The following is a 14681-nucleotide window of genomic DNA, read 5'->3' on the forward strand; positions in this document are numbered from 1 at the left end:
GAGTTGAATGTGCTTCTCAAAAGTTTAATTTACTTGGACTTAGCGTGCGTTGTTTAAGTGTTCCATTTAATTTTTTGAGCAGTAGTGTTCCCTTTATTTTTTTGAGCAGTGTATATACATACATAATACATACACTAAAATGATAGAAGAGCTGTTTAAAAACCTCTTTCCTCAAAGTCTTCAGCCCTAAGAACACTAAACTGTAACTTTAATAAGGTCATATACACAGTTTACTCCTCTTTAAATGAAAATGTTTGACCTGTAAGCAGAAAGCTTATGGATGTTGATTTTTGGTCTCTATTTCAAAGAGGAGGARGAGGACATTTTACTCAGGCAGCTCCTGAAACTGTCAACCTGCTGACTGAGAACATTTGTATATATAAACTTTGTATATAGAACAATATGAAACTACAATTTTATTAAGATATTTTTGACAACCAAATCATTTTGTGGACTATCAGATTTTGTCAACAGGTTGTCCTGTTACACCCCCGCATGAGAGGAYGCCACAGTTTAAAAAAATCCTAGGGGAATCCATGTTTTATTACATTGTATCCACAATCTGAGATACCACCTCGTCTCTTACCCCGAAGGAATGTAGCACAACACCCTTAAAAGCATCTAAGATGCGAAGGGCTCCGCCATTTGTAGAAAGAAGAATGAGTTTTCCATCATTGCTAAACTTGAGTCCCGTCCACTCACAGGTTCGATCATACTGAAGCTTGAAAGTTGCAAAAGGACCCTGTTGATAAGAAGGCTCAGTTTATTCTTTTGAATTTGCAGAATAAGCATCCCAACCGTTCTAGCGTACAAACACAAAAACAGCTCTTATTATACCTTGTCAAACGATCGCAGATCATACAGTTTAACCATCTCCGAGTTTATTCCAGCAGCAAAAATGAGACCCTCCGGATCAAAGGAGCACACCGGCTTCCCTTGCAGATGCATCAAACCCTAAAGTGGACAAATGGAAAGTCTATCACGTGTTTTCTGATTATTGAGCATAAAGTACACACTGTGGCTAAAAGCGGCTCACCAAAATAAAAACAAATGGAAGTTTTATAGACACTGTAAACAATTTGGAGTAATACTTCTGACGAACAGGTTAAAATTAGGTACTGACCTGACAGTTAGGTGACCGCAGATCCCACAGTCTGATGGTTTTATCTAATGAGCCAGAAATAAATGTGTCATCCACAGGAGACATGGACAAAGATGTCACTCTGTTCACGACAAACACAAACGCCCATTAGAAAGAAGCAACTTTAAACATGACGCAATCAATGCAACGTTCACAGAAACATTTATTCAGCCCGCACCTTTTGTTGTGTCCAGGAAAATATCGGATGTATTTGTTGTCATGAAGCGACAGGTACCTGATGGTATCTTAGAGGGAAAATAGAGGCGCCATTAAACAAATGTCAAACATAAGCTGTGGCAGGAAATACACATAACTGACATCAGCAACGAAAAAAGGCCTGCATCAACACGCCGACGTCTGATGAGTAGACTCAACCGTGGGCAAGGCAGTCACTTGTACAGTTAGCTCCTGTATGAGGCAGAATCACAGACCCTCAAACTGTACAAACAACTACCTCAGACTACAGCGAGCAAGGTGACGAGTGGCGCAGCAGCTGTCTCCGGGTGTACGGCATCCAGTCTACAGCAGCTCAGCCAACAGTAACACGTTTAATGCTGAAAAACCAGATCTGGTAGGTAGGTCACAATAAGGTCTGAAATTCATTTGGCTGACAACACTCAAAAGTCAACTTTACACATACCATCAATTTTGTTGGAGCTGTAGACCACAGTGTTGGCAGCATGTGTGTATCTGATCAGGTCCACTCCATACTTCTTACTGTAGAGAGTCCTCTTGGGTCTGATGTAAATAACCAAAGACAACAGTGATCATTGTTTTATTTTAATTCCACTACTAAACTACATTGTTTTAACTACATCTCAATAAAAATGTCACATTAGAATCATTCTGGCTTTGTTGTGACATTATACTTGTTTAAAATGTTAGCATTTACGCCGGAAGACTTGTTTAGCTACAAGCTAGTGAAAATCCCATTCATTCTTTTCCCTTCACATTTCACATAAACGCTTTTCATTTGTTTCAGAAAAAAGTTTAAATACGTTGAAGTCGTGTGGTTTTATTTACTAGTACATAAAATGAAATACAAAAAAACTACAAGTTTATTTTAGCAGCAAATTTCAAACTATAACTAAGCACAGATGTATTTTTACTGCATAGCGCAGTGCGACAGGCCTCGGGAGCTAGCATAAAGGTGCTAACATCAAAAACAAAAGTGCAAACTCTCCACAAATCGCTCTTACTTTCCCTCCTGGCAGTCGTACAAAACTAAAGAGTCGTCGTCGCTGCTGGAAATTATGGTTTCTCCGTTTGAACTGAAATCGAAGCAGTTTATTTTGTCTGAGTTCTCTCGAAACACTTTAGCAACCCTGAAGCTCCGCAGCACATTGTCCGTTAGCTTCATGGTGGCCTGTGTCTGTGGGGGAAAAACGCCCTCGTTTTGTCTTATTGTATCAACTTGCAAATTACACGTATAGATAATTCGTTTAGATAAATGCGCAACGGTTATTATAAAATATTACTATAAACGATTATTACAAAATCCCGCTTGTGGTAGATTTGTTCTATCAATGAGGAAGGAAGAAAAAAAAAAAAACTCCGCTTTTTTTCGCCACGTCGGTGACGCGCATGTCGTAACCGGACACGCGCAATGAACAAAAATCACGTGAGGGCACTTCAAATTCTCGCGACAGTTCAATGGAACTAAAACGACAACAACCAGAGCCCTATATTTACCTTCTCTCTACAGGGATCTGACAACAACGAAACACTGGCTGTATTACTAATTATTTGATTTATTTTCACACGAAAAAGAAAATTTTCCATTAGTTATTTGTTTACACTGAAGACTTAACTTTTGTTTTTAAAGCCTTGGAGCACGAGAGGTCACGAAGAAAGTTAGGACTTTTGACCCCACAGAAGAAAAAATCTGGGGTAAGAAAGAACATTTTATTGTCCTGTTTGGAGGCCTTGCCTTTTTATGAATGTCAGCCTGTGAGATGAAAACAAATCAATTAATTTTATCATTTGTGACGCTAAATCCACAATAATAAATCAAAGATTAAATTCAAATCAACTACTGATATACTTCTCAAAGACAGCCAAATGAATATATTATTATGCAATATAGCATCATAACAAAAAACTTACTCAGAGAATTATTACAAATTGTAAATAAAAAAATCCAACTATGTTATTGTTTTGTAACCATGGACATGACCAAAATATAATAAGATATTACAATATTTTACTCTATTCTTTTTTGAATGATAAATCTCTTCTATTTTACCCACCAATACAATACAATCTCCAACAATTGGAGTTTTATTACCCTACAAATGAACAATCAAAACAAATACGACGCACAATTTGCATAAAGCACAATTGAATTTTTTACAAACTTCAAACAAAATGTATCAGCTTTGTCAGATACTGTGCTAAAATCATTTTAACCCTTGTACAAGTAAAATGGATAAATGCACAAGTGGATGAAAAGCACATTCTCATGATCTGTGGATCTTTAAAGGTAATCATTAAACACAGTACAAACATCACTAATCAGTGTCTGGTCTAGGCAGAATTTGGTTTCACTGTAACGCTGGAACACAAACAACTTCCTTGCCAGGAATCTGCAGGCTTTAAAACACCACTGACAACCCACGCAGGTAGGCAGTTTCATGAAAMGTCAGGGAGCTCAAATAGGAAACATGGTAGCTGACTTTAAGTTATAGTAATAAAGTTGAAAATAAAAGTTGAATATAAAATCAAAGTAGGTACAAGTTGATTTTTAACTTTTAAAGCAAACTAGTAGGAACAGTATGCATGGAAATTAGCATTCACACTTTGTGCAACATAGGTTTTATGGAGCTTTCAAAGTCCATAGTATTTAATGTAATTCTTTGTCTTAGCGCTAATTTTTAAACCTTTCAGACCCATTGATCAGTCAATGGCCCGTGTCCTTTCCCTGTTCCGGCCTCAGCCTATTCAGGCCCTCATGGGCAGGTGGAAACCTGCATTCTGCAAAATGTCAATGGACTCACGAGCGCGGGAAGTTTTCGCAGCTGCCGTGGAAACGGTGCAGCCAGACACAGTGGTCAGACAGAGTGTAGAGCGCCAGGAGGATTCAGTCCTCATTGATGGTCACCGATTTGTGCTCAAACACAACCTGCACGTGGTGGGCTTCGGGAAGGCCGTCCTGGGCATGGCTGCTGAGGTAGAGAGGATCATGGGCGATCACTTAGTGAGAGGGGTCATAAGTGTACCACGCGGGATTCAGCAGACATTACAGCAGCATGGAAAAGAGTAAGAAAATGTCAGAAGGTGTAACAAAATTGTACACCATATGTAAGTTTAAGAATGAGTAAAGTTTTTTACCTCTGTTCTAGCCACCTCTTACTGAAAGAAAACAGTCGAATCAAAGTATTGGAGGGGGCTAAGCATAACTTACCCGATGAAGATGCTCAGAGAGCGGCCGAAGGCATCAAACAGTTAGCCAGTGAGCTGACAGAAAAAGATTTGCTGCTCGTACTCATTTCAGGTATGATTACTTCTTACTTCCCCCCCATCCATCAGCTATAATAATGTAATCCATAACATCTGGTTTACCTTCTCCTAGGTGGAGGCTCTGCTTTATTACCAGCACCTATACCTCCGATTTCATTGCAAGAAAAATTTGATGTTACTCGCAGACTTGCAGCGGCAGGTGCCACCATTCAAGAGCTGAACAAAGTGCGTCGATCCCTTTCTTTGTTGAAGGGCGGAGGGCTTGCACATTACGCTCACCCCGCACAGGTAACAAGTCTTAAAACAGTCACTTATTGCACGGACGACGTTTTTGACTTCCACTTCTTCACAGGTGGTTGCACTAATACTGTCTGACGTGATCGGGGACCCACTCGATTTGATCGCCAGTGGCCCCACAGTGAGAAGTGAAGTGTGGCCCGAAGAAATCTTGTCCATTCTTGAACATTACAAGCTGCGGGACTCCCTACCAAAATCAGTGAAGGATGTCCTTGCGAGACAGGGTCCCCAGTGGAAAGAGAGTAAGGACGAATATGATGCGTCGGGCGATGTTCTGAATGTCGTGATTGGCTCCAACACCGTTGCCCTCAAGCACGCAGGTCGCCGTGCACGAGAGCTGGGTTTCCGTCCTGTTGTCCTTTCACCAGGAGTGTGTGGCGACGTGAGGTCTGTCTCCAAAGTTTATGGCCTTCTGGCTCGTTTTGCCTGTTCTCGAGAGGAACCTCCTCCAGAGATCGCAGCTGAGGTGCTCAGGCTCGGGCCGAGCATAGGGATGGAGACCTGGGATCTGTGTCGTACTATGCATGTATTAGATGAGGGGCGTAAAGAGGGATGGGGGGCCACGTGTTTGTTAGCCGGTGGGGAGCCCACCGTGGAACTGACAGGCAAAGGTCGAGGTGGTCGAAACCAGGAGCTGGCTCTACGAGTGGGACTAGAGTTGAAAGGCCTGGAGCTCCCACCTAAGGGTCCTTTGTTTCTGAGCGGTGGCACTGATGGTCAGGATGGACCCACCGAGGCAGCGGGGGCCATCACTGATGGAGGACTGTATGATGAAGCCCAAGCACAGGGGTTGGACATTGATAACATCCTCAGTAACAATGATTCTTTTACATTTTTTTCTCATCTCTTAGCTGGACAGCGTTTACTAGTCCCTGGCCTCACCTGCACGAATGTCATGGACGTGCATATGCTAATAATTCCATCAATTCCCATTACAATTAGCTAATTCACAAGCACAAGGCCATAAAAATGAGTGGAAAAACAAAAAGAAAAAACATTAAACCTAAATTTGAGGTAATCTGAGTTCAATTGACCACCAACATTTTGGATCTGTAGTTTTGCTACTTTTAATTCTAACTAGAGCTTACATTTAAAATGAAAATCTCACCAAAGTATGCAGAGTTACCAACAATTATATGTCAGAGTTATCCGAACATTACAGCGATCTTGTTAGGTTTATTAGTTTAGTTTATGAGGACTGAACTAAATGCTAAGAAAAATCCACTTTGGATTTTTTAGGGCATCCATTTTTAAAATCGTGGTTCATGGCAGGCTTGATCAGATATTGATAGTGGTAAAAGTCAGATGTCTATTTTTCTACTACTAGCCAAAATAATATTAATGAACATGGTAATAACTTCATTTTTGCAGCAGTCTTACCTAGAATCGCAAATATCCTAATAGTGTTGTTTGCCAAGATTTTAATCAATGCAGTGTATTGCCCTTCGACTTGTGGACTCCACATCTAGTAAATATGGTTGTCATATTTATTTGTACTTTTCACAGCAAGTATTTTCATGCTATATATATTAAGAGGATGAATCTTTTCTGAACCCTTTTTGCTACTGAAAGCATGCTTCAGGTATATGACAGATATGTTTATTGAAAATAAAGACAATAAATGTGTTTCACATTTCTTTTCTCCATTGGTCCTCTTTATTTATGAATAAGAAATAAAAAAATGACTCCACTGCAGAAAACAATGCGTCCTATTAACAATCACAGCAGGCACTTTAAACCACTTCATTCACTCCTGGTAATGCTATTCAGTTACAGATTTTTGTTTCCCGGTTTTAAAAGTATAGTTTAATAAATTATGTCTTACGCATTGTATAAATTTAATGATGTAACTTTTCGTTTATGCGGTTGGAACAGAAATGTTTGTATCTGCTACAAGAATTATAKCTATTTTAAAAAATGACTATGTGACATCAACACCACTGGCATACGATAAAAAAAGTGGTCCATTAAGGTTGTTTTTCTTTTTTTTGTCTTTCACATAGAAGAAAATGTTCTATTTAGATTCCAGTGCCAACAGGCCAAAATAAATATCTCAAAAACACAGCAAGATCACTGATATGCAGGAAAAAACTCAATATTTCAACGGGAAACTGTCAGAAGATAAAACCACTCATCTTCATACCTTCTTAAATAAAATGAGTTTGATATCAGCCATGTCAACGTCAGCGTGTCTTAAGATCTCTGGTCCAAATATATGTTGTTGTGTTACTCCCGATGGCTCTTCAGATTGTCTCCTGATTTATTCTCCCTACAAAACAATGACAACACGTAAACACAACAATGAGAAAGAGCAAGCACACGGACACGGCGGTGTTAAGCGTCAAACCAAGATAGAAAGGGGAAACATGACCCCCGAAACTGAACACATACCAGCCACTCAGGTGAGGAGCAGCGTCAGGTGTACCTCCATTCTGCCCAGTCCCTAAACGTCAACAAACAAGAGATTAAGCTAACTTAATTAGCATCAACTTACCGAGCTAATGCGTCCCTGACGGAAGGAAGACCCACCTTGTCGGTAATACATGTCATTCACCGTGTTCCCGTAGACTTTCCACGCAAAGTGAATGGCGACGAGGCTAAAAATTAACCAGCTGAGTAAGATTTTGAATATAGAGACCCTCATGTCGTTGGCGAGCCAATCATCCACAAACTCGTACAGGAACGACAGGCAGCTGTCAGCCACGCGAGACAAAAACTCAAAATCCCACGGCTCCTCCATGATGTGGGTTATTACCAAACAAGAATCCACTGTGTGTCTTTTGAGTCACCTATAGCCATCAGATTTGTTTTTTTTTCTTTTATGCCTTGTCAGGACATAAAAAATACCTCATTTTCAGTGAGCACTGTGCAGCGAGAACTCGGAAATGGCGTCACTACGTAGCGTACGTGTGCAAGGTTCAGACGTCTGTTTAAAACTCAATGAATTTTATTTTTGTTGATTTATCTAATATTTAGTATTTTTTAAGTTAGTTAAAACGATAAAATCTTGCATTTCTTTGCTTGTACACTTATTTTTTTATGTTACAGCCTGCAAGTAAACATTTGATAAAGGGGCGGACCACAAAATACCGACCTGCGTTCTGATTGGCCAGAAGACTGTGTCGTCAGATTTTCCGGAAGTCTTCTGTTGCAAGAGGAGGATTTGTTTTCTGCCTCTCATTCTTGACAGCTCACCTGCCGCTGTGCTGTAGAGAAAAGTTAAAGACGCAAATTAGATATCAAAGACGGCGTTTCGACATCACATCTCCGTAAGTTTTATTCTTCGTCTTTTTTATTTTGAAGACTGCCATTGCCTCTTAATGTTAAGCCGAGGCCGGGATAAATCATCTGTGTGTGTGTTTCGCCTGATGCTAGCAGGAAGTGTTAGCCGTGTTTACTACAGTCTTCATTTTCCGAGTTGTGTCGGAATTCACTGTCCCACGTTCATCACCATGAAAATATTAGTTGTATTTGTTGTGTCGAGGTTAACAGGCATGCTAGTTCTTTTATTATTTGATGAACTTATGATTACAAACGTTAGCTCATCGGCTCTCCGTCCAATGGATCTGCTGCTGGCATTAAACCGCCTGTTTGAAGCTGTAATCAGATTTAATTTCTAGTGTCTGTTTAGTGTCTTGAAGCAGTTACTGCCTTCTGTTAACATGTGACTTGATCACTACGCCTGCATGAATGCTTCTATTCATAACTTAAGAAATTAGGTGCTCATGTCTTCTGGTTAATATGCAATTATTATAAATCAGTTTTTCTATTTTTAGAGACTGGGATGGTATCATGGAGGGAGACGATCATCAAAATGGAGCAGCAGAAGGAGTTAAGATTTCTKTTAACTCAGAGAGTGATCCAACTGGTAAATATACATGAATTCAGAGTATTTTACTTTACGCTGTTCCAGTTTTTGGTACATAAATTAAACATATTCAAATCACAGGTTAAAACAAAACAAAAAAAAAACAACAATCTTGAGTATACCATCAAGTGTTTGTGTATTCTTAAAGGTCATGTAAAACATCATCAGGTTCTGCTTACTTCGATGAGCTCTGCTCAGACTCATCACAAAATGTACAGTTTCCTCAGAATTTGAACAGTGCAGCAAAGTGAGTTAGATGTCGTCATCATTATCGGATGGGCAAAAATCCAAAACAATCAGCATAAGTAACACAGAACCTGAAAGATAACAATATACTGAATCATTGAAATATATTAATTTTGCTGAAGTACAAATCAAAGCTTATAAACAGTTAATACAGCTACAGTAAAGCTCGGGTAAATGTTTCAAAAGAAGTAATTATATCAGTAAGAATCTGTGAAGGATTGTTGAGAAAGGATTGTAAAACACCCATTATTTACATTTATGTTAAACCTATCTATTTTTCCAAACCCTACGTTGTTTTGAGATATGAATACCCTCATATAAAAGCTGAAGCCTCATTCTTTTAATCTGCTTTTTTTCATTAATTCAATTTTGTAAACACATGAATTAAACTGTTGAGTGTCTAGATTTATTTTATAATCTTATTAAAACGTCTGTTCTGTATGTATAATTTGCATTTTTACTCATTTAGATTTGTTTTCCTTTTAGCTGATGCCCTGTTGGGGAATCACCTGCTTCCTGATATAGAGGGGAAAAGCAACTGTTCTACAGCGGACAGAAACCAAACCACACATTTGCACCTGTCAGATGTCACAGCAGAGGACCCAGGTCGAGATGAAGACCGTTCTCATCTTGAGACAAAGTTAGAGACTGAGGAGACAAGAGACTCGGAGTGTCAGAGGGACGTGTCCAGCCACCCGGTCGACAGAGACGCTGAGAGCGATGCTGTCGACAATGACCAGAGCGACTCTGGGGATTTTGTTGTTACAATGCTGGCCAAGGCAAAGTTGGAGGAACAAGGTATAGGTGTGAAGGGGCGATCATCTCCTTTGTTGGAAGCTGGAATCGAAGACTCCCCTTCATTCAAGTCTCATCGTGATGAGGACGTTACAGCCGACAGCTGGCGGCAGCACAGGAAGCACATTTTTGTGCTGAGTGAAGCCGGCAAGCCCATTTATTCTCGATACGGCAGCGAGGAGGCTCTTTCATCTACAATGGGAGTCATGATGGCTCTGGTGTCGTTTGTCCAAAGCGGAGATAACGTCATCCGCTCAGTGTATTCAGGTGAGCACAGTGAATGACAGTCATGATGCAACCGAACACATTTTATCTGTAATCGTTCAAAATAGACGGCAGTGTTATTGTTTCAGTTCTCTGAGCTGACACTTTTACAGGGAAGTCCCAGTTTGATATTAAAGACATGAATTAAGCCCAGATCAAATTTTTAGAGTTGAGAGTTTGTAGACCAGAGGCCTTGACAGCTGGTTGGGAACAAAATTTGGGAAGTGAAAAAGTAAAGTTAGCATTCTCATGGTTTCTCCTGAAGCTGTAAACAAGCCTTAGATACATGTTGGAAAAAAGAAAACAAAATAATAAAAGTAAAAGTTATTCAAGTTAAAAAATTTTCAAGTCTCCAAACCTTTTTTATGGTGCATTTTAATGTTTTATCTTTTGCTTCATGCCTTTGGTGATGATTTGTTTTTTTTTTTAAGTTTATAATAAGTAACTGAAGAAATAATCGATCGGGAAGGTTATGATGAGCAGGAGTGAAAAAGCACGAGCTCGATGAATCACTGTATTTCCACGACCTTCGTATTTTTTATTTCCAAGTTTCAGACGTCAGATACTCTTGAGTCATGTGTCTCAGTCCTCGTCGTTTCGTCTTGTGTCGTGCTTTGAACTGATTGTGTCGTGTTGTGTCTTCCTTCAATCAGAGGAGCACACTGTGGTGTTCCTGCAGAAAGGGCCGCTGGTGTTGGTGTGTGTCTCCAGCAGTCGTCAGCCTGAGCAGCAGCTGCGTGGAGAGCTCCTCTATGTGTATTATCAGATTATCAGTATGCTCACCCAGGCCAGCATATCCCGCATCTTCGAGCACAAGAAAAACTACGACCTGAGAAGACTCCTGGCAGGCTCGGAGAAGATCCTGGACGGTCTCCTCGACCTGCTGGATTCCGACCCCAGCTTTCTGCTGGCAGCGGTGCATTGCTTGCCTCTAGCTTCCTCTCTCAGGGACTCCCTCAGCCAGGTCCTACAGAAAGCGATCACGCCCAATCTGGTTTTCTCCATCCTCATCGCCAAGAACCAGCTGCTAACCATCGTCCAAGAGAAGACCGTCATCGAGGACTCGAGGCTGGAACCAGCAGACGTTCACCTCCTGCTCAACCTCATCGGAGCCTCCTCGGCCTTCCAGGCCGGGGAGATCTGGACTCCCATCTGCCTCCCTCTCTTCAATCCCGACTGTTATTTTTATGCGTACATTTCTTACCTGGATCCTCCAGAGTGCACCGTCTGTCTGCTGCTGCTCTCGACCGACAAGGAGGCTTTCTACGCCGTAGCCGAGTGCAAGAGGAAGATCGAGGAGGCCATGGCGGCCCAGAACTCGCTGAGCCTCATCGCCAAAGCTCAGCTGTACAGCGTGAGCCAGGTCGGCGTCTCGGACCTCAGGCACTTCATGTACAAGCCCTTCGACGTTCCAGACAACTACCGCCAGCTCACTCAGTTCACCAGGTGTGTGTTGTTGTTATTGTAGGTGGACTCTAATTGTAGAGTTTATGTATATATTTATGCAAAAATGTTTTTTCAACTTTGCATGATTGTCCCTGTGTATTTAACCTGTATATAGTCCAGAGATGGAAGCTCCATACAGCAGCGAAGAGGAGAAAATGCGACTCTTGGATCTTTACCGCTACATGCACAGCCGAATTCACAGCACCTCACGACCCCTGAAGCTAATCTACCATGTTGCTGAGAGGGAAACTCTGTTGGCGTGGGTATGTAGCTTTATCGTGTTGACACCAGTGGCGGAGCCAGACATTTTTCTCAGGGGTGGCCTGGAAAATTACATAAAATTTTACTTTAATGTTTCTGCACATCTTTGTGTTTTGGTCATTTCCTTATGTCCTTATACAGAAAGTGACTACCTTATAAACTTGGGCATCAGAACCATTTTAAAGGTGGGGGGATACACTGTTGGGGGGGGTCTGTGGGTCCTCCCCCAGAAAACTCTGAACAAAATAGATGCTATTTCCTGCATTCTGGTGTATTTTACCTACATAAACACTTGATTTAATAATTATTTCAGAGACAGATTCTTTATTAAACTAGTTCCATCATCCTGTTTTTAAACTTACTGCTACAGCTGAGAAAAGATTAATTAATGTGACACAATTTATCATATCCAATGACTTTAGGGGTGCTTTTTACTTTTATATTGTTTATTTATTTTTAATTGTAACACGTCATTGTACTAAATAATGATGACCCTCAACTGCATGTTTAAAACTAATATTAATAATTTCACCCAATGAATAGGTGCAGTATTGATAACCACCAATAGTGAATTTAGGGGGGTATTCCACTATTTCTGATTTTGCGATAGGTCTACTCATAACCAAACACAGAGCATCACACAGCCTTCATAACATAAAATGATACTGTGTTATGGTGACAAAAAAAACAAAACAAAAAAAAAACCCATTTGTCTCCGTAAGTCCAAAAGTTGTCACCATGTCAGATTACATAGGCATATGTTTATATAAAAAAAAAACCATCACCTCCTTGTCATTACTCTTCTTCAGTGATAGAGCTTGGTGATGTTTCAAACTATTAAACACTGCCACCAACTGTTCAGGAGGATTATTACACCCCTAGATGTTGTTTCACTGTGGTCGGGGTGTGTACAGCAGGGTGGCCAATGGGGTGGCCAAAGATTTGTCTGTGGTGGCCATGGCCACCCCCTGGCTCTGCCCCTGGTTGATACATGCATAACACATAGGAAAGCAGAGCCCACTCTCAGACTGTTTATTTATTTATTTCAAAATTTATTCATTTCTTAACAAAACAAAAGTAATTCTATGTTCAATAAAAACAAAGAAAATGCAAATAAAATGAAATGAAAGGTGGCAGAGAAGAAAAAGTCTCATTACATCTGCCCCTTTTTCCTCAAGTATAAATTCAAACAATAATGATCTTCAGTTAACAAAACAAAAACATCAAATCTTTCTAGAACAACAAATTATATGGATACAGATTATATGGTTTCATATTTTTTAAATCTAGCCTTTGTCATTCTTTTAAACGTACAGTGATTTGGCATGTATCATTGTTTGATTTTGAATCATCACACCATCATGAACACAAACACTCGTCTCTGCAGAGTGATTGAACATTTGGTTCTGAGCAATTGCTTTATTTTGTTTTCTCTTTAAGCCTGTATCTTTGTGTGTTTTTTTTTCTTTTAGGTGACCAGTAAATTTGAGTTGTACACCTGCTTCAGCCCTCTGGTGACAAAAACCTGCGCCATTACTGCCATCACTAAGCTTCTTAGATGGATTAAAAAGGAGGAAGATCGTCTCTTCATCAGATACCCACCCAAGTATTCGACTACTCCAAACCCCAGCAAGAGTTCAAAAAGCAGCAAATCGGAGCAGCAAGACTCCACAGATAATGGCTATTTATCTCTTCTATAGGACTTCCTTTGAGCTGCTGTACATCTGCCTCATTTAAGAAGAATCCGAACACTGCTTCACAGATATTTTTCTACCTTTGTTGTGAAATTGATCAGACTTGACTACTAGATTTAAACACTACATTTTACACTACTTTAGGAGTGAAATGAAAGCATGTTGTTGCTTCGCTGCTTTCATACAAAACAAGTCAGGGTGAAGCAGCATTAGTGCATTTTAAGTTGAGCTGTGGTAGAACTTAATTCAAATATTTAATTGTTTTTATATGTTTTACTACAGCAAAGAGAGATTTGTTTCTCCTCCTGGACAGTGAATGTATCACTCAGATGATAGTTCATTAATATAATACATGTATAAATTAGCTATTTCTTGTGGAAATGAGTATAATGAAGACAAAAAAAGTTAAATTACATTTTTCTTTTCAGAATGGATCCCAAGTTCTGGGATATTTGCATATAGTGTTTTGTATTTGAGGTCATCCTAAACTGGAATAACAAAAAACTAGAACTGCCAGAGGGTTGAATATTTATTTAAAAATATATATTGTTCATCCTTGCAAATTAATTTGAAAGCATCATTTTATGTATAGTTTTTTATTTCAGCTCAGATAGGAAGGTTGCAAATGTTACATTTTCTGCAGATAATAAGGTCACCATACATAATGAGTCCCGTTTAAAGTTTTTGAGGGAAGAAGTCAAATTTGATCATCGGTAATACTACAAAATGTCGTCACAGCTCATGACGTGTCGATCATCTCACACCTTATTGAGGGGAGTTCAGGTATTTTACTGTTTCTGAATGATAGGTTTTTTTTGAATTACCTATAAATGGTAGCCTCGTGGGGTCTTCTGAAGAATTTTCTGTTGATTCAAGTCTTAACAGCGTGTCTGTAGTACCATTAAAATAAAGTCCAGGTTGCACAAATCTAATTTTAAATTGTGTAAATATACTGAACTCTGTTTTTCCTTTATTACTAACAGAGCTAATAGACTTTTAAACAACAGCATGGCAACAAAAACTAAAATCTGGACATTGTCATTTGAAGCATTTGTCAGAGGCTAAAGCAGACATGAAAATTATTGCATCAATAAAATACGTCTTAAACTAGTTAGTGATTTTAGTGTCAGTTAAAAGTTTAGTCTGTTCCCCCCTCACAGTTTGCTTATAATAAAACAAGTTTATTGTTATTATTTGGTTTGGTCACATG

The 14681-nt window shown here is 39.7% G+C and overlaps 4 protein-coding genes across 4 annotated transcripts; 2 read left to right on the top strand and 2 right to left on the bottom strand.

The window, feature by feature from the left end:
* Positions 1–586: 586 nt before the first annotated feature.
* Positions 587–2701, bottom strand: LOC106516201 (WD repeat-containing protein 82; the record flags this gene model as incomplete). The annotated part of the gene is given in 6 exon segments (XM_014006433.1): positions 587–742; positions 838–954; positions 1124–1223; positions 1320–1386; positions 1782–1879; positions 2341–2701. Coding segments are annotated over 6 exon segments (699 nt in total), but the record flags the coding sequence as incomplete, so codon positions are not given.
* Positions 2702–2853: 152 nt separating this feature from the next.
* Positions 2854–6533, top strand: glyctk (glycerate kinase). Its single transcript, XM_014006430.1, has 5 exons — positions 2854–3031; positions 4028–4399; positions 4483–4634; positions 4713–4888; positions 4953–6533. The coding sequence occupies exons 2-5, from the start codon at positions 4044–4046 to the stop codon at positions 5841–5843; spliced, it is 1575 nt and encodes a 524-aa protein (XP_013861884.1). The 5' UTR covers positions 2854–3031; positions 4028–4043; the 3' UTR covers positions 5844–6533.
* On the bottom strand, positions 6483–7787 carry tcta (T cell leukemia translocation altered). The gene is made up of 3 exons (XM_014006434.1): positions 7427–7787; positions 7289–7340; positions 6483–7166 (listed from the first exon to the last, which is right to left on the bottom strand). The coding sequence occupies exons 1-3, from the start codon at positions 7635–7637 to the stop codon at positions 7124–7126; spliced, it is 306 nt and encodes a 101-aa protein (XP_013861888.1). The 5' UTR covers positions 7638–7787; the 3' UTR covers positions 6483–7123.
* A 165-nt stretch (positions 7788–7952) lies between these two features.
* Positions 7953–14581, top strand: mon1bb (MON1 secretory trafficking family member Bb). The gene is made up of 6 exons (XM_014006428.1): positions 7953–8166; positions 8674–8765; positions 9498–10073; positions 10724–11516; positions 11632–11779; positions 13250–14581. The coding sequence occupies exons 2-6, from the start codon at positions 8690–8692 to the stop codon at positions 13475–13477; spliced, it is 1821 nt and encodes a 606-aa protein (XP_013861882.1). The 5' UTR covers positions 7953–8166; positions 8674–8689; the 3' UTR covers positions 13478–14581.
* Positions 14582–14681: the final 100 nt, after the last annotated feature.

This window comes from Austrofundulus limnaeus, unplaced genomic scaffold, assembly GCF_001266775.1.
Source record: "Austrofundulus limnaeus strain Quisiro unplaced genomic scaffold, Austrofundulus_limnaeus-1.0 Scaffold35, whole genome shotgun sequence".
In the NCBI taxonomy this organism is placed as follows: domain Eukaryota; kingdom Metazoa; phylum Chordata; class Actinopteri; order Cyprinodontiformes; family Rivulidae; genus Austrofundulus; species Austrofundulus limnaeus.